The 18601-nt window shown below is 48.6% G+C and overlaps 2 protein-coding genes across 4 annotated transcripts; one reads left to right on the top strand and one right to left on the bottom strand.

Moving 5' to 3' along the window:
* Positions 1-6198: 6198 nt before the first annotated feature.
* LOC136465949 (uncharacterized) lies at positions 6199-7166 on the bottom strand. The gene is made up of 2 exons (XM_066464483.1): positions 6938-7166; positions 6199-6608 (listed from the first exon to the last, which is right to left on the bottom strand). The coding sequence occupies exons 1-2, from the start codon at positions 7164-7166 to the stop codon at positions 6199-6201; spliced, it is 639 nt and encodes a 212-aa protein (XP_066320580.1).
* Positions 7167-10882: 3716 nt separating this feature from the next.
* LOC136463963 (3-isopropylmalate dehydratase small subunit 1-like) lies at positions 10883-18338 on the top strand. Of its 3 annotated transcripts, none has more exons than XM_066462929.1 (2): positions 10883-11709; positions 18018-18338. In XM_066462929.1, the coding sequence occupies exon 1, from the start codon at positions 10953-10955 to the stop codon at positions 11700-11702; it is 750 nt and encodes a 249-aa protein (XP_066319026.1). In that variant the 5' UTR covers positions 10883-10952; the 3' UTR covers positions 11703-11709; positions 18018-18338. The 3 variants fall into 3 exon arrangements, with proteins under 3 accessions (XP_066319026.1, XP_066319027.1, XP_066319028.1); XM_066462930.1 differs by lacking the exon at positions 18018-18338 and adding an exon at positions 12185-12534; XM_066462931.1 differs by lacking the exon at positions 18018-18338 and adding an exon at positions 12015-12038.
* The last annotated feature ends 263 nt before the right edge of the window (positions 18339-18601 follow it).

Genomic DNA, 18601 nt, shown 5'->3' with positions numbered 1-18601 from the left:
TTTAGGATAGTTTGGTTAGTGAATTTGTTTGTGATTTAGGTAGGTAGTTTTTAGGATTGAGGTTGTGTGTTGTAGTATAGTTAAGGTTTGGTTAGGTAGTTAGGGTTTATGTTACTGTTAGTTAGGATTTTGGGTTTAGGGATTGATTAGGTATTTATTATTTAGTTTATAGTTAGTTATTTAGTTAGGGATTTTGGGTATAGATACTAGTTTTCAAGTGTCGGTACTTAGAGTGCGTGATATGTCTATTAATGTTACTTTGAATATATACATGTGCTTTCATATTGTGTTCGTATTGCATAACAAGTAGTTCAAATTTTGCAATGCTACATAATGTTAATTTGAATATTGTTAATTTGAATACTCTAACCCTTTGTTTATCAATTTGTAATAGGATGGCCCCTCCCATGCAGCACCCGTTGTATCCCATTCTTGAGGTGGAGTACGACGACCAGCATCGAGCACACATCTTGAGTGACATCGACGCAGAGGTGGCCTTGCCTCATTTCAGGCCCCGCACGCACATCAAGGCACACCAGTGGGATGAGCGTTACACGCCATATATACAGCGTGTCGGCTTCCTCGAGCTTGTCCATGTTGTCAACTACGGTCTTCCGCCCCTTGACCCAGCACTAATTACTGCAGCTATAGACAGGTGCGAGTGCCTTCTTTGTACGTAAACATTCTTATAACAAATTTGAGTCAACTAACAGTCATTCTATTCTTATAATAGGTGAAGGCCTAAGACACACACGTTCCACCTACCTTGCGGCAAGATGACCTTAACCATGCAAGACGTGAAGGCTATCTTTGGCCTTTAGTTGGGAGGACTTCCAGTGACGGGTATAGTTGACAACGATTACTGGAGGGAGCTAGTGGCTCAGTTCATTGGCTTTCTTCTACCGGACGATGAGGTTTCAAAGAAAAATAAGTGAGCAATTGAAGCCTATTTAATACTTGTATTGCTTTCCTGCAGCCATCAGGTGTCATTTTCTTTGGTGAATTTTAGGGAAAGTTTTGGTATTTTGTCGTCCTAGATCATAGAGTGCTTTGATTACTTGGACCCATAGGCTGAGGAGGCTCACATCGACAGATTCGCTAGAGTGTGGCTCTGGCACTTCCTTGATGCTTTCCTCTTCCCAGACGCTTCTGGCAACACCATTAGCTAGATTTTCCTTGACATACTATGCCAGCCGTGGAAGAACATAGCGGCGTACAGCTGGGGCAGCGCAGTCCTGGCATGGACGTATCGACAGCTATGTATTGCCTGTCGTCACACCTCAGGGTATGCGAACCTTGGGGGTTCCTCCTATCTACTCCATGTTTGGTGTTGGGAATGATGGCCCGTTGGGTGGCCCCTTAATACTGGTCTATCGGTAAGTACTTTGGTTCACTATATTCTTTGAGGCAGTTATATATGATCAAATTATAAATGGCTAATTCATTATCGTGTTCAATGCAGCAATAGAATGGGCAAGATACACTCCCTACAGCTCTGTATATCTAGACAGAAGCAGAGCTAGTTAGAGGGAATGCGAGGCGTAAGTACACGGACGGTCTCAACATCCTGACACAGCACCAGGTTACACTCTCTTTACTATCATACATGTGTCTTGTTCGATGTACATTATATCACAACCTAACTCAATTACAAAATGTTCAGGTGAATTGGTGTCCTTGGGATGCTTCGGAGCTCCAGTACTATCTCAGTCCTATCACTAGAGATGAGTCAGACGAGTATCGTTGCAATGTCCCTCTTATTTTCTTTCACGTGGTCGAGATTCACTTGCCCATTAGGGTCTGCAGATAGTTTGGAAGAATGATAGGCTACCCACCACCGCTTTACTCCACAAACCAAGAATTGCACGGGTGCATTATCGATTAATAACAAAGCTACAATTCAGAGATGTGTGTGGTACAACTAACATCGTTTTGTTGCAGGTATGACCGCAGGAAGAGGTACATGACCAAGGATTGATAGGTGACACACAACGCGCACATCCACTTGTGGCAAAATAGGGAACAACAGTCGGTCCATGCGGGTCCTCAACATGACCAGCACACCTTCGACGAGTACCTGCGGTGGCTTCACAGGTCTACAAGGACACATATCAAGCCCTCGTACACTGAGGAGGTGATTGACGAGGACTTGGAGGAAGATGTGATCGAAGATGTGTATGACGTTGCCACTAGGGAGGACACACAGCTACAGAGAGCCCCTCTTCAAAGATACGTGGTAAGATACTTGAATGGTACAATTTGTTATCCATTTGGTATTAAGTATGTGTACTAAAACTATCCTACCACATTTCTGTACTCAGGCGACACAATTTCAAGGATGTCCAACGAAGCAGCATTCCAGCTTCACGAGTCTAGAGGGCAGGGGCCAGGCATTCTCGAGGCTTTTGTGGAGGTAAACATAAACTTGTTCATTCAAAAAATATTTCTTTAGTGTATATACGTTTGGAAAATACACTAACTTTAACGTCTATTTATGCAGAAGGTGAAGAAGAGCTACAGGAAGCTAGCTCAGAAGCTAAGCTGCATGGACACTCCTTGGGTGGAACCGCCACTCCCGGCGCGGTCGGGTGGCACGTCTTCAACCTCTTTGAGGACACTAGTCGGCTCTTCTCAGCCGGTGACAGGTGCGACTTTCACAGTGCGTACACCACCACATCATAGCGCTAGGAAGGACCCTGCAACCGAGGACGACGATGATGACGACGACCCCCCGGGCTTCCGTAGACAGCACGACTAATGGGACGATTGGCCGCAGGACGAGATCGACATGTCTCAGCTAGGTGGTGCCCCGCTTGGTACCCGAGGAGCCTCACAGGTACTAACAAAGGTAGTTTCTTTAAATACGTACGCTCCATGAACTAACGATCGTAAAGATTATAAGTAATTGTGCATATCATATACTTGTAGGGTACGAGCCGTATGCACCGGCGACGCGACCACACTGACATTGGCTACACTCCCAATGTGTTGCCAACAAATCCAAAGAGACAAAGGCGTCCGAGGGATCCTTACACTCTTGGGTCTCAGTTTGTTAGGTCGAACGAATATTGGCGTATGAAACTTGCAGGCTTAGTTGGTTATGTTATGTCAAACTTATGTCAAACCAATGAAAATATTATGTGGTATCAACTTGCGCATGGACTTCATTTATTTGCTTCATATTCGTTTCAATGCATCACGGCAGCACTGCCGGCGAGATTAAGTAGCAACTAGTTCAGGAACCGACAGTCGCGACGTATCTCGACGCCGGTGGCCGGCGTCTTGACCCCGATCCTCCCGAGCTTGGTCATCGCCACCACAAAATCACCGAAGAAGGCACCCTGGTTAGACGCGCAGTAGTCGACCGTGCTGCGCGAGGGGTCGAGGAAGCCGGGGTCCATGGTCGTGTCGTTGCCGATCCTACAATATGGGGCCAAAAAGCCAAAAAAATAAGTGATTCATTTTTAGCCCTTATAAAAAGAAAATGGATTCTTGAACCTCTTTCACGCTCATGTCATGTCGAGGTACTACAGAAAAAAGAACCGCAAAATCCGATCCAATTTTTTGTAATCGATTAGTTAACATGGTGGTTAACCGTATTATAAAAGACGGAAAAAAATCATTGGCTTATCAAATTCTCTATCGAGCTGTGAAAAAGATTCAACAAAAGACAGAAACAAATTCACTATTGATTTTACGTCAAACAATACGTAGAGTAACTTCCAATATAGGAGTAAAAACAAGACATAATAAAAAAGGATCGACGCGGAAAGTTCCGATTGAAATAGGATCTAAACCGTCCAGGTACTGTCGTGCCATGCGCCGTGGTGCATCACTGTCGCGCCAAAATTGGTGGCGCGGCAGACCCTGCCACGTCACTGGTCAGCAGCCTCGATCGTCGCCACGTCAGCCTCCTGCCGCGCCACCATGCATGGCATGGCACAGTTGTTTCGCCACGCCATGGCAATAGGCGCGGCCAAATGTGTTAGTTTTGAAGAAGAAAAAAACAGTGTTAGATTTAAAATTAGTTTACAAAAAGTGTTAAAAATAAAAAAAAATCGACTCATATAAGTTTCGGATTTTAGTAGGCCAATGTAATGTGATGGCTCTAAAATCTGAGTGTTGTATAGAGCTCAAAAGAACCTATTAAACATATAAACGTAGATATGGTGGCAATTGCTCATTCAACAGCTAATTTTAGGCTGAGACTCAGGAAGCATAGGCATCTGGTTCTATAGCATTTTTTCCTGCATTTTTGCAATTGGTACTGATCTTTGGGCTGCTAAGTTACTGAACTTTAGGCTGCCGTCAACTAACTTTCAATTGATAAATCCGATTTGTGTTTGGTTCCCTGAGCATTTGCCACAAGCGAGGACAAATGAAAACTAAAATATATTCTCAGATGAAACGGCTGGAGTTAGGATGGGTTGATTAGTAAGTAGTCCTGTGATAGGACTTGATGCCCTACCGGTGTTGCTGCGCAGGTTATAGGGGTGGAAGAGAGGAGGACGTGGTTTGTACTCTCGACATCGGCGAGGGGCCATGGCGGCGAGAGCGGCGGCTGCTGCTGCAGCCCTAGAGTTCACGTAGCGCTATAGTAACGTGGGTACTATTCATGCGAGGGAGAGGGCAAGGACTGCTGGCTCCCAAGGGAAGCCAGCAACTTAATTGTTGCTTTCTGCTTAATTCCAATCATCCCTGATTACAAGTATTTATCCTTCCCTATAGATGCTATAATTAAGGAACTATATCTATCTCTAAGAAAATACCAAATAAACGATAAATTAGGCCTCTAAGCCCTTTAATAGTCCAGGCCCCTAGCCACTATTGGGCCTGCGCCTGGCATAGGGGATGCCGGTCATAACATCTCTCCCCACCTGCGCAAACAACTCGTCCTCGAGTTGGAAGTCGGGGAAGTGCTCGTGGAACTCGTCGAGAGGCTCCCAGGTAGCATCCTTGTCTGGAAGGCTACGCCACTTGATCAGTATGCGCCAGACACCGCGGCGTTGCTACGCCTGCAGCGCCTGCTCTTATCCTGGCAGAACGCGACCATCGAGGACCTGTGGAAGGGTGGCTGAAACAGCCAGCGGATCTCCGTGGTGCCGCTTCAGCAGCCCCACGTGGAAGACGTCGTGGACACGGGCGCCCTCCAGTAGCTACACAAACCTCCACAAGTAGGGGCAAAGGACGTCGTTCATTAATGCCTGGAATGTCGCCGGGGCGTTGGAGAGGCCGAAAGGCATCACCAGGAACTCATAGTGGCCGTGGTGTGTGTGGAAGGCGGTCTTTGGTGATGTCATTGGGGTGCATCCGCACCTGGTGGTAGCCCGAATGTAGGTCGAGCTTAGTGAAGAAGCGAGCCCCATGGAGCTCGTTGAGAAGCTCATCCACGACCGGTATAGGGAACTTGTCCTTAGACGTCTTGGCGTGGAGGGCGCAGTAGTCGATGCAGAAGCGCCAAGACTTGTCCGCTTTATGGACAAGGAGCATGGGCGCCAAGAACAGCAAAGTGCTAGGCTAGATGATGCCCTGGGTGAGCATGTCCTCGCACTGCCATTCCAGCTCGTCCTTTTACAGCTAGGGATAGCGGTACGGGCGCACGGTGATGGAAGCGGTGTCTGGCAGGAGGTGGATGCGGTGGTCGTACTGATGGCCCGGTGGAAGGTGGAAGGCCCTATGGCTCCTCAAAGATGGCACCGTGCTGCTGCAGTAGGCGGTCCAGCAAGGGCTGCTGAGAGTCGATAGAGGTCACAGCCACATGCTGCTGGGGCACGGCCGAGTCAGAGCCACCCACGCCCTTCCAGAAGGCCAATGTCATGGCCTCGAAGTCCTAGAGAATGGGGCCCAAGGTCCACAGGAAGTCGACGCTAAGGATGAAGTCAAAGTAGCCCAAGTCGAGGCCGACACATGTGATGGAGAAGTCCTCGGCCCCGATGCTGATGGAGATGTGACGGGCGATGCCCTCACAACATAGGCGATCACCGTTGGTGACGGTGACGTGGAGCTATGCCCCCTAGTGGGCGGAAGCCCTAGGCGATGCATGGTTGCGCCCTGGAGGAAGTTGTGGGTGGAGCCGATATCGAGAAGGGCCAAGAGGCGCTCCCCCTTGACCATCACCGCCAATAGCATCGTGTTCTCCGTCCGGATACCTACAAGTGCATGGAGGGACACGATGAGAGCTTTAGCGGCCGCCTGCCCCTAGGCGGCCGGCTCCTCTAGTGGTATGGCCGCGTCCCCATCCTCGGTGGGCGCGGCGTCCTCCTCAATGTAGTCCCCGAACTCTAGGTAGAAGAGCCGCTGACACACATGTCTAGGGACGTAGGGCTCATCGCAGTTGTAGCATAGGCCTTGGCAACGACATTCCAGCTGCTCCGTCGGTGTAAGGCGGCAAAATGGGCACGCCGCGGGGGCCGCATTGGCCGCAGCGGGGGCCTGCCCCGCCTGGGCCACCCTGGGTGCACGCGCCGGGGGAGGCTGACCCTGACACGGAGCTGGAGGAGCGGCTTGAGGAGGCGGCGCCAGCTGCATGGCAGCCGCATGATGCTCGAACGCTCGGGCGTAGTACATGGCCGTCTGGAGGTCCGGGGGTCGTGCATCTCCACGTCCACCTGGATATGATCCGGAAGGCCACCAACAAAGAGCTCGACCCGCTGACGCGTGGAGACATCTCGGGCGTGACATGCCACCGACTAGAAGAGATCGGCGAACTCCTACACAATGGAAACAAATGGCGGTCGGCCCAGCTCAGCTAGCCGACTCCCGCAGATCGGAGGGCCAAAGCATAGATGACACAGCTCCTTGAAGCGCTCCCATGGTGGCATGCCCTCGTCCTGCTCGAGGGCATAGTACCAAGTCTAGGCCGCCCCCCGGAGATGATAGGAGGCGAGCCAGGTACGGTCAGAGGCGAGCGTGCGCTGACCCCAAAAGAATTGCTCACACTGGTTGAGCCAATTCAGGGGATCAACGGAGCCGTCGTATGTGGCGAACTCCAACTTGTAATACTTGGGCGGCGGCGGGTCCTGTGCGGCGACGGAGGGCACCACGCCCGTGCTGTCCAGCGAGGGCGATGCAGCGGAGAGCGTCGGCATTAGGCTGCCGTCGTGGAACAGGGGGCCGTCAGCCCCGTCGTAGAGGACGCCCGGAGCTAGGGCACCGCCAGGCGCCATGACAGCCCCGGTGGTCAGGAGCAGCGGTAGGTACGGCTGGGTACTGGGCGCCATGAAGATGGGTTTCGACGAACCGGCGATCCAAGCCGGAAGCAGTGATGGGGATGATGGGAACCTGATCTGCTAGATGGGGACGCCCTTGGATGGCGGCGGCGCGGCTGGGAACGAGGTCGTCGTAGTCCCGTCGGAGGGCATCCCATACTGGTACAAGATGACTGGTGTCGTGGTCGCGGCCGAGGGCGGCGACGGAGGGGTTAACTGCTGTTGGTGTGGCGGCGGCAGAGGTGGCAGCTGGGGCTACGGCTGGGGCACATAGGGCTCAACGAGGAAGGCCCTGATGCCCGCCATGGCCTGCCCTAATTCTAGGATTGCGGCCGTCATCTGCTCTGGGGTGAGGACGAGGGCGGTGGGAGACGACAGTGCCGGGGCAGAGGGCGCGATCGCCCCTGAGGACGCCAGCGTGCCTAATGCCGGCACGCCTGATGTGTGGGGCAGCAGCGTCGACGAAGACGCTGGTGGCGGCGGTTGGGTGTGCGGCGGTGGCAGGTGGGAAGAACTCGGTAGAGGGCTGGACATGATCGAACCAGAGATCTCTGATACCAGATTGATAGGACTTGATGCCCTACCGGTGTTGCTGCGCAGGTTATAGGGGTGGAAGAGGGGAGGACGTGGTCTGTACTCTCGACGTCGGCGAGAGGCCATGGCGGCGAGAGCGGCGGCTGCTGCTACAGCCCTAGAGTTCACGTAGCGCTACAGTAATGCGGGTACTGTTCACATGAGGGAGAGGGCAGGGACGGCTGGCTCCCAAGGGAAGCCAGCAACTTAATTTTTGCTTTCTGCTTAATTCCAATAATCTCCGATTACAAGTATTTATCCTTCCCTATAGATGCTATAATTAAGAAACTATATCTGTCTCTAAGAAAATACCAAATAAGCAATAAATTGGGCCTCTAAGCCCCTTAATAGACCGCCCCCTAGCCACTATTGGGCCTATGCCTGCCATAGGAGATGCCGGTCATAACATCCTGACAAAAAGATTATTTCTGATCATATTTTAGCTTTTTTTTTGTTTGTTCCTGTATTATATTTTTTTCTATTCCATTAATTTTTCTGTGACCATGATATTGCTGTTAGCATGCTGTGAGCCTGGATATTCTTTCTGAACTGAATATTGTAGCTTCTATATATTTTTTCTGAAAATTGATTATCACTGTGCAAGCTATGACTTCACTGTGCGAATTGAATGTCAGTGTGATCTTGTTCGCTTCCCTGCATCTCAGACTTATTATTGTTTGCCATTAGTCTATACTAATTTAGCCTTATGTATCCTTCTTTTCCGATAATGTCAGGTGCTGCAACATACACTCTCTGAATAGTTAGTTTCTTTACTGTCCATACCTCATTTAGCCAAAATGAGATTGTCTATCAATTCAATTAGTTGCCTGCTACATCATTTATAATTTTACTGAAATGATCAGATGTCTAGGCGATAATTGTCCGAACTCCACACTCTCAGAGATAATTCCCCCGGTTCTGATTTAGTATACATGTATTTTACTTTCTACAATATTACAAAGATTTTAATGGCTTATTAACTGCTCTTGTGGACATCATGTAGTGGTGTGTTTATGCATCGTTCCAAGCTGGGAAAGCGACGGTGGGACTCAATGAAGAAGCTAGCCCTTGGTCATGGTAATGATGATTGTTTGGGCAATTATGGTTTTCATGCCCGTATCGATGGAAATCGTTTCGGTTTTCAAAGGATAGACGATAATGTTAAGGACGGACTAGTTCTAAGTGTCGTTTGGCGTTGGAGAGACACTTAGAGTATTTTATGACTTTATTTTTCATTTAGCCATACTATTAAGGGGGCATGAACTAGTAGCTTAACCTAGGTGAGTCTAATGGGTTAGGTGTGGTGCACACTTATCAAACTTAGCACTAGGCAGCTCAGGAATAGCCCTAAGATCGATTGCAGTCAAATTCTTTCACAAAGGATTTTGAATTGGAAGTGAATGGAGGGTCAAATGATTGACCAGACTCACAGGTGATGCGTCCGGTCAGTGTTCAGCGCACACAGCAGAAGCCGAGGAGAGACCGGACGCTGCGCATTGATTGGGACCGGACGCGCTGGTGTCGACCAACTGTAGCAGCTAGGTCTCAGTATTGATGAAGGATCGGACATAGAACAGTGAATGACCAGACGCTGTGTTTGCAGCGTCCGGTCAACATTAGTAAGGTTCTAGAGAGAAAATTTGAGGACCGGACGCGTTAGGTCCTGGAGGATCGGACGCTCCTTTACGTCCGGTCACTCCAACGGCCCTCTCTGACAGGGTGACGCCACGTAGCCATTGGCTACTGACCGGCGTGTCCGGTCACATGGACCTGCACGTCCGGTCACTTCAAAAAAATGCTGAGTTGGACACCAACCGTTATGTTTTGAATAGGGGGTATAAATACATATCCTACTCGTCCAATTGAGTTCTCTTGTCCATTTGTTTAGCTGAGAAATATCTTTAGAGTGAAAGAGAGAGCAAGAGCCTGGTAGGGTGATTGAGATTTGATAATCCAAGATTAAGGACCTCATTAGTGCATAGGGAGTAGCAAGTGTGCATCCACCTTTCTGATTAGGTTTGTCTTGGTCAAGTGAGAGTTTGTGCTTGTTACTCTTGGTGATCGCCATCACCTAGACGGCTTGGTGGTGATTGAAAACTTGGTGATCATCCGGTAGAGCTTGTGGATGACCCAAGTCATGGTGTGAGCGGTTGTGGGTGATTCACCGCGATGGAGTGTCAAAGAATTAACCCGTAGAGAGCACTTGATCCTTGCGCGGATCAAGGGGGAGTTACACCCTTGCGCGGATGCTCCAACGAGGACTAGTGGGGAGTGGCGACTCTCTGATACCTCGAAAAAACATCGCCGTGTTACTCTCTTCTCTTTACTTTGAGCATTTACATTTGAGCAGTTTAATTCATGTCTTTACATTTTTAGAATTGCCATGTTAGAGTGGCATTGGAACCTGGGGTGCAAAATTTTTGTGCGGTAGAAAAATAGAAAAACTTCTAGGCACAAAGGGGGTGAAATGGGCTAAGTGTAGGACTAAATTATTGAAAGAAATTTAGAATTAGTCCAATTCACCCTCCCTTTAGAACATCTCGATCCTTTCATGTTGTATCACTCCGTTTCAAATTGTAAATAGTTTTGGATTTTCTATCTAGAGATAATGTATATTTAGATACATAGTAAAAATTATGTACATAGAACAACTTGTAATTTGGAATGGAGGGAGTATATTGCAATGCAATTCTATACTACCTTTGTTGAAGTTGAAGGTTGATCTGAAAGGTTTGCAGTTCACAAAGATGATAATATCCACAGCAATCTAAACGGCTAGGGTGGGCATGGTAGACTATTAATCATTGCCTTAGCTGAAGTGAACTAAGCTGTGCTTGCAAGAACGTTTGACCATACAAAATATTTCGGTTACCCATACCTATACTTGATTCTATTGATTTTGAAACCATAGGAACGCATGGACACTCACCTAGCCAACAAGAAAATTTTCTTTTGGACGACGGACGCCTGACAGTTCCGTGGCGTTCACGGAAACTTTTAGTACGCACGTACTTGTCAATGCGGGCTGGGCCGACGTGGCTTTATTTCGTGGCGCTTACGAAAATTACGCAGCTCAATGTATAATGGGCCTTCAGCCGTAAGCTAGTGTTGAAGCATTCGATCCGTTCGAGCCCTTGCCCTAGACCCACCCCTGATTTCATTTCCCCAATCATGGCGGCGGCTCCGTCGGCGACGGCGGTGTCCACGGCGGCGCTTGTAGTCCCCTTCCAAGCTCCAACCAGTGCGTTTCTCCGGCGCACCCAGCTCACCCGTCACCGCCTCCACTCGCTAAAATGCCGCCGCGCTGGGCCCATCGTCCCTGCGGCCGCCGCTGCCGCGGCGGGCAGCAGCTCCCCGTCGTCTGCCGTTTTCCACGGCGAGTGCTTTGTGGTGGGCGATAACATCGACACCGACCAGATCATCCCCGCCGAGCACCTCACCCTGGTGCCCTCCAAGCCCGACGAGTACCGCAAGCTCGGCTCCTTCGCCTTCGCGGGCCTCCCTTCCGCGGCCTACCCGACGCCGTTCCTCGCCCCGGGTGAGGAATCCTCGCGCTACGCCGTCATCGTCGGTGGGGCCAACTTCGGGTGCGGCTCCTCACGCGAGCACGCGCCCGTCGCGCTCGGGGCCGCCGGCGCACGCGCCGTCGTCGCGGAGGGCTACGCGCGCATCTTCTTCCGCAACTCCGTGGCCACTGGAGAGGTGTACCCTCTGGAGCTCACGGAGGCTGGGGCCTGTAAGGAGTGCAAGACAGGGGATGTGGTCACCGTGGACCTTGGTAACTCCGTTTTTATTAACCACACCTCTGGCAAGGAGTACAAGCTGAAACCAATTGGTGATGCTGGTCCGGTAATTGAGGCGGGAGGGATCTTTGCCTATGCCCGGAAGACAGGAATGATTGCGTCGAAAGCTGCTGCATGAGGGAAAGGTAAGATAATTGGATTTCATGTTTTCGTTGCTCTGCATATCAAGCTATGAAATTGAGCCTTGCCGATACATGTTGGTGTGTGCTTAGATTAGTCTTCATGTAATTGTTGTCCAGAGATAAAATGAGCTCATATTAGTCACCTGTGTTTGATAGTTTCATGTATGTGACTACTATATGGCAGTCATACACTAGGGACCAATACTTGCTGATAAGGAACCTATTTTTGGTGCAGTAAGGGTATGTTTGGAAACTTTGGATTATTCTACACCTGTAATTGAATTACACCTGAAACCTTCTGTTCACAGGAAAACGGAAGTAATTTTACTTCCCCTGTAAGCTGTTATTATTTGGGTAAGGGGGGGAAACAGGTGCGCAAATTAACTGAGAACTAAGCTATTGACAGAGAATTCCTCAACTACTGCATCACATCAAGCATCAAATTAGAGCTACAAACTAATCAGATTTCGTACCACAGCTGAAAGCAGAACATGAAGTTTTAGAACATAGCAGCAAAATTGAGACAGAATCCATCAGACTGGACCACAAGAGGAAAAGGAGTTCAGATCAGAGCTCAACTAGGAGTCTAGGAGTGGCAGTGGAGAGCTGGAGGCACACCTCCCCATTGACGTTGATGAGAATAGAGAACTCCATAGAGCCAATACCTCTGATGCAACTGGATAATAATGTAGGAAACCATAATAATGTGTATTTTTTTTTTAAACTTATAATAATGTGTATTTTGGCCTTCTAGTTTAATATTTGTTCTTGGAATAGCTTATTGGTGTCCACAATAACTGAATGTTTCAAGCAGTTAATTTGGGACAAGAATTGTGATTGTTCTCCTACTCCTAACCACATGGTTGTCGGATGAGCCAATTTCCTCATTCATTAACTTAAATTTCTTATTAGAATTACAATATTTTTGGAATTTGAAGACGAGGTTCAGTATTTTGGGATTTAAAGATGAGGTGTTAATTTACATTGCTAGAAAGAGTATTTTCCTTCTTTATCAGAACAATCATAGCAATCAGTTATTGGAAACATTTTTTTATCCTTAGGGTAATGCAATAATCAAAATTCTAGGTATTTGTCGACGAAATATGGTCGGTAGTCCACCGAGGGGGGTGCCCGTGGTGGTAGATTATCGGTAGGATACGTGTAATCAGGAACCAGATGGTGACACAAGGCGCAGAGACAGCGATTTAGACAGGTTCGGGCCGTCTGGTCGACGTAATACCCTACGTCCTGTGTCTTTGGTGTATTGTATTGAGATGTATACTGTATGATCTGTCCCTGAGGGGGACCCCTGCCTCTCCTTATATACTCTGAAGAGACAAGGTTACAAGTAAAGTATCCAATTTGGTACTATTACAATATCTAGTACAACTTGTAATCTTGCTATGCACGCCTTGATCTTACGGGCCGGGCCACCTCGGATGGTGCGGCCCATGTACCATCTTGTGGTACCCGGGGGTATATCCCCCACAGCTAGTCCCCGAGCGCCATGTATTCTGATGCGACACGCCATTTTAACCTTCTCCGAACAGTGAGGCTTGAGTTCTTGACATCTCCGACCACCGTTGTCGCCGGAGAAGTAGGTTATCCGAAGAATGTATGGTGTTCTTAAGAAGAAAGAAAAAGATTTCCGTCCCGGGAAGTGTGCCCACTTGTATTTCTGAAAAGAAATGTAAGTACGTCTTGAAGCGTAGCGTCCTTGATCATCAGAGGCGTAGAGGTCGAAAAACAAACACATTCACCGCAAGGTGAAGTGTGCCCACTTAGTCCCCGAGCCTGGTAGTAGGTGACGTAGGCACGTGATGCCAGGGTCTAAAAAGAATTCCCAGTTAAGTTGAGAATCCAATCGTCGTACTGGCGATACGAGATGCACCGGCAGGTGTATCGTACCGATGTAGTCCCTGAGCTTGCTGGAAGGCGAGGTATGAGCCTTGTAGCAAGGTCTAAACGAGAAAGAATATCCCAACTGTATGCGAGTCGCCAGTTGCATGTAGTTGAGACGCAAAGTCCCTGAGTCGTGGTCGGAGAGTGGTCGAGGCAGTCCCCGAGCATAGGTCGAGGAGCGAGCGATGAAGTCCCCGAGCCGTGGTCGGAGAGTGATCGAGACAGCCCCCGAGCACAGGTCGAGGAGCGAGCGACGAAGTCCCCGAGCCATGGTCGGAGAGTGATCGAGGCAGTCCCCGAGCACAGGTCGAGGAGCGAGCGACGAAGTCCCCGAGCCGTGGTCGGAGAGTGATCGAGGCAGTCCCCGAGCACAGGTCGAGGAGCGAGCGACGAAGTCCCCGAGCCGTGGTCGGAGAGTGATCGAGGCAGTCCCCGAGCACAGGTCGAGGAGCGAGCGACAAAGTCCCCGAGCCGTGGTCGGAGAGTGATCGAGGCAGTCCCCGAGCACAGGTCGAGGAGCGAGCGACGAAGTCCCCGAGCATAGCTCAAAATTCCTGCAATATAAATATATAGAATGGTAGTATATAATGTACAAAATAATAAATTATGGAGAAAAAAAAATCAGCGGTGAAGAAATAACGCTCAGCAGTCATTTGCAAATGAGCATGATGTGATAAAGCAGTTGGTGCTTTGTAAACATCAGTGTTAATGTGAAGTTTGTGTTTATACTTAATATAACCTGCCCAACCAGTTAGTATGTAGCTGAGTCTCCAGCCCTAGCTAGCCCGTTAACCATAACGCGGGGCGCGGAGCCCGTGCACGTGTAGAAAGAACAAAGCGTCGCTAAGGAGCCGCTGTCGACCACCCATAACGCAGAGGGCAGACGCTCGTGCACGTGTAGGGAGGAGCCGAAGACAGGGCCATCTCTGGAGGCATCGAGCATCAACATGACTGGTCGAGGATTTGCATTAAGTATAGCTGTATGTTATATTTAAGATGGTATACATGGACAAACGTTATTTGAAGAATAATCATGACGAGGACGTTGTGGAGGAACGTCGTAATGAAAATTATATTAAATATAAATATTAGAAGTTTACTTATCTTTGATAGAAATCTGATCGGTGGCGATGAAGTTGTCCGGTCCTCGAGCTTTCTGACTTGTCGTCAAGACGATGGTCGCGGTTGTCGTAGCGCCGTTCTTCGCGGCGATCATCATTGCGACGTGGTCTGGTGGTTGGAGCTCGGCAAAGCCGCTCGGGACGTGGTCGACGTGGTCCGTGGTCGGAGCTCGGCGGAGCCGCTCGAGACATGGTCGACGTGGTCCATGGTCGACGTGGTCGGAGCTCGGCGGAGCCACTTGGGACGTGGTCGATGTGATCGTAGTTGGCGTGAGCTTGACGGAGCTGCTTAGGACGTGGTCGGCGTGGTCTCGGACGGCTTGTTCAGCGACTCGGCGGGGCTTGCCGACATCGTATCGGATGGACGCACGCGTACTTCACGTACACATATGAGTACATGCACAAATCGCCTAGCTTTCGTGTCTTGTAGATCGCGGCCGGCATGCGTTAGGCTGCCGATTGTCCATGTTTCCGCAGAGGTGATGTCGACCAAGTGATCAAAATATGCCGTCGTGGAAGAAATAGCGACGTCCTATCCATGGATTGCTGGAGCAGGAGTCCCGTTCTTGTGCCGTATCTGAATAGGCCGCCCGACCGTGTGCATCGTCTTGCATGCATGTACGGACTCGTCCTTTTGTTGCTTGCTGGTCGCTTGTTGCCACGCGCCGACCAGACAACATGTGAGCTAGATCCTTGTCGCCACTTGGTGTTCCCACGGGTCGCAGCTGAATCCTATCATCAATAGTCACGAAGACAAGTACATGTATCTGGAGATACATAATAAAATTACTTGGTCAAACAAAAAACTTGACTTAGCTTTTTGATGTGGAACCGGACTGGTTGATTTCGTGGAGTCGGATCCCAAATCCATGCATGCTTGCTCGATGACGATGAGACAAGGCAGGAGGTACATCACGCGGCTGTGTCGAACCTTGTGGCCCATGTGTGGGGGTCTGCTCTATGTGCGTGTGTGCTTGGTGTGTAGATGCGTACATACATGAGCCTTATGTGCCCGTCGTGAGCCCGATAGGATCTCGACAAAGCGTCGTCACGCAGTTCCGTAGTGGAAAGCATCGACCCACGAGCGCAGCATCGCAATGCACTCCGAACGCCGCCGCCAGCATGCTAGGCATGATTCCTGCCGCCACGACCAGAGGTTCGACTCTGGAGAACCAGCGATGTCATCCATTGCCGCCGTGTTGCGGCTGAATCATCCGTCGAGCAGAATATTGTTGGTGAAGAAAAAATCCCATCTGATTCGTCGAAAGATCAGCGCGCACAACCCCTAAAGGGGACCCCTACCTGGCGCGCCACTGTCGACGAAATATGGTCGGCAGTCCACCGAGGGGGGTGCCCGTGGTGGTAGATTATCGGTAGGATGCGTGTAATCAGGAACCAGATGGTGACACAAGGCGCAGAGACAGCGATTTAGACAGGTTCGGGCCGTCTGGTCAACGTAATACCCTACGTCCTGTGTCTTTGGTGTATTGTATTGAGATGTATACTGTATGATCTGTCCCTGAGGGGGACCCCTGCCTCTCCTTATATACTCTGAAGAGACAATGTTACAAGTAAAGTATCCAATTTGGTACTATTACAATATATAGTACAACTTGTAATCTTGCTATGCACGCCTTGATCTTACGGGCCGGGCCACCTCGGATGGTGCGGCCCATGTACCATCTTGTGGTACCCGGGGTATATCCCCCACAGTATTCACCTGTCCCATTGATCTGCAGCCCCATGACATCTTGCTAAAATTTTACTAGCAAATCAAATTGTACCATAAAATCCTGGTGGGTAGGGATGGAAGTACCTGTTTTGGGTTATTGGTCGAATACCTTGAGGATCTGCATATATTTCACTGTAGAGATGAATAAAATCTGGTGGCAAAGTTTTAATCAATTCGGATTTCTTGTTACTTTCTTCATGGAATCTGCCAATCTGGGGGATCTGCATGTATCTCATTGTAAAGATGAATAAAATCTGGTGGCAAAGTTTTAAAATCAACCTTGATTCAGTAATGATAAAATCAACTAGAGCTGACTTGAGCCACAATTTGACAAATTTAATGACCAGATTGCAAAATTGTGACAAGCCCTCGGTAACTTGGGAGTCGTTATTTTTTTTTAACAAAAAAATCTGGTACCTACTGTTTCCAATTCCTCAATGCTGGCTATGGCAGTCAACAATCATGACGTATTCCTGACCACGCAACCTATGTTTCAGTAGCCTGAATCTCCAAAGCCTGTGTCTATCGTGTGAACATGTGAGTTCCAAATTTCTCAGCTGGATACCAGCGAGCTTTTGGGATTGGGGTCTTTCACTTATGCTGGCCTTAGGCGGAGGCCGTGGGCTGCAGGTCTGGTCAATTATGGTGGTTGGGTGAGATGGTGGGAACTCTGGGAGCGGTGTCGAACTACGGGATTGGCAGGGAGAGGTTGATAGGAAATGCACCAGCAGGACAGGTTTTGTGTGTGTGGGGTGGGGATCCACAAGTGAGCAGACTGCCCAAAATGACTGGAGGGCAGGATTGTGGTTGGGTCTTCATCCTATGATGGCATGACCTGGCGTGTGTCAAACGAGCATTTACTTGAGTCTGACTGTGGGTAAGCTCCTCCCATTCCAGATCATTGGGTTAAACTTAGGTCCTGTTTGGATCAGCTAGAATTTGCGGATTCTGGCTTTTAAAAACTCTAGCTGATCCAAACAGCTCAACTTTTACAATCCAACTACCCAGATTGTAGCAATGTCACGGGCTTCAGTTTTTCCCAGCTTGTGAGAGGCAAAGGTACCATAAAAGCTCTAGCTGATCAAGCATGTCAGCTTTTACGCCAACTCTTAAGTCTTAACAATTCTCAAACTAGCTTTTAACAATCTCTATTATCCAAAGAAGGCCTCAGTTGAATTTCATTTCAGGATCCGCATTGCTTTCACAGGTAGAATTCAAAGAACCAAATACGATATAAGCCCTGTTCGCTTGGGCTTGTTTGGCTGACAAGTCATGGCTGAAAGTACCGTTGGTTGATTTGGTGTGAGAGAAAAATACTGTTCATTGGTTGAAAAAATATGGCTTATAAGCCAAACAAGCCCAAACGAACAGGGTGATACTCCATCCGTTCTAATTTATAGGTCGTATGTATCATATATCTAGGTGCATAGCAAATGCTATGTATCTCGAAGATCCAAAACAACCTATAATTATAGGGTGGTACTTTATTATCAACCTTCTCTCCCTCAGTTGTACTTGTATCTATTTTATTGTAATGGCAGACGTTGAATTTTCAGGTAAGTTTCATCTTCTGTAATCTGCGCGCATGAAGTAATAAGCTGGAGTTAGGACCAAGAGTTACTGCACCTACTTCTACATAATTTTGTGCTGTCGACGGTGTTTTGAAATAAGTTGCAGCCTACCGAGTCATGAAGAATCAATCCATGGTCTTTTGTCACAGATCGTTTGTTAGTACTCTTTGTACAATTGTACCTGCCTGCTACTGTTCTTATCAGTTTGAATAACTGCTCTGTTGTCATCTTATGTGTACAACTCTTGATACTCGTTACCTGTTGATGTATTTGAGCTTTTGATATGCAATTAAATGGTTGCATTCACATTGTTTCTTTTTATAGTTGGGGGCATAAATTATGAATAATTCTCTACATGTCGTTGCAGTTTCACTTAATCCTGCATTCACCACTGTCAGTTACACAGGTAGGTCAGTTGAGGCTGATGACAAATACAGGATTTTATTTTAGGGTGCGTTTAGATCCAAAAAATTTTGGATTTTGGCTCACTGTAGCATTTCGTTTGTATTTGGTAATTAGTGTCTAATTATGGACTAATTAGGTTTAAAAGTTTCGTCTCGCGATTTCTC

Source organism: Miscanthus floridulus, chromosome 7 (genome assembly GCF_019320115.1).
Source record: "Miscanthus floridulus cultivar M001 chromosome 7, ASM1932011v1, whole genome shotgun sequence".
Lineage (NCBI taxonomy): Eukaryota > Viridiplantae > Streptophyta > Magnoliopsida > Poales > Poaceae > Miscanthus > Miscanthus floridulus.
Note: the sequence above shows the minus strand (reverse complement) of the source record. Positions and strands in the feature narration are given on the sequence as shown.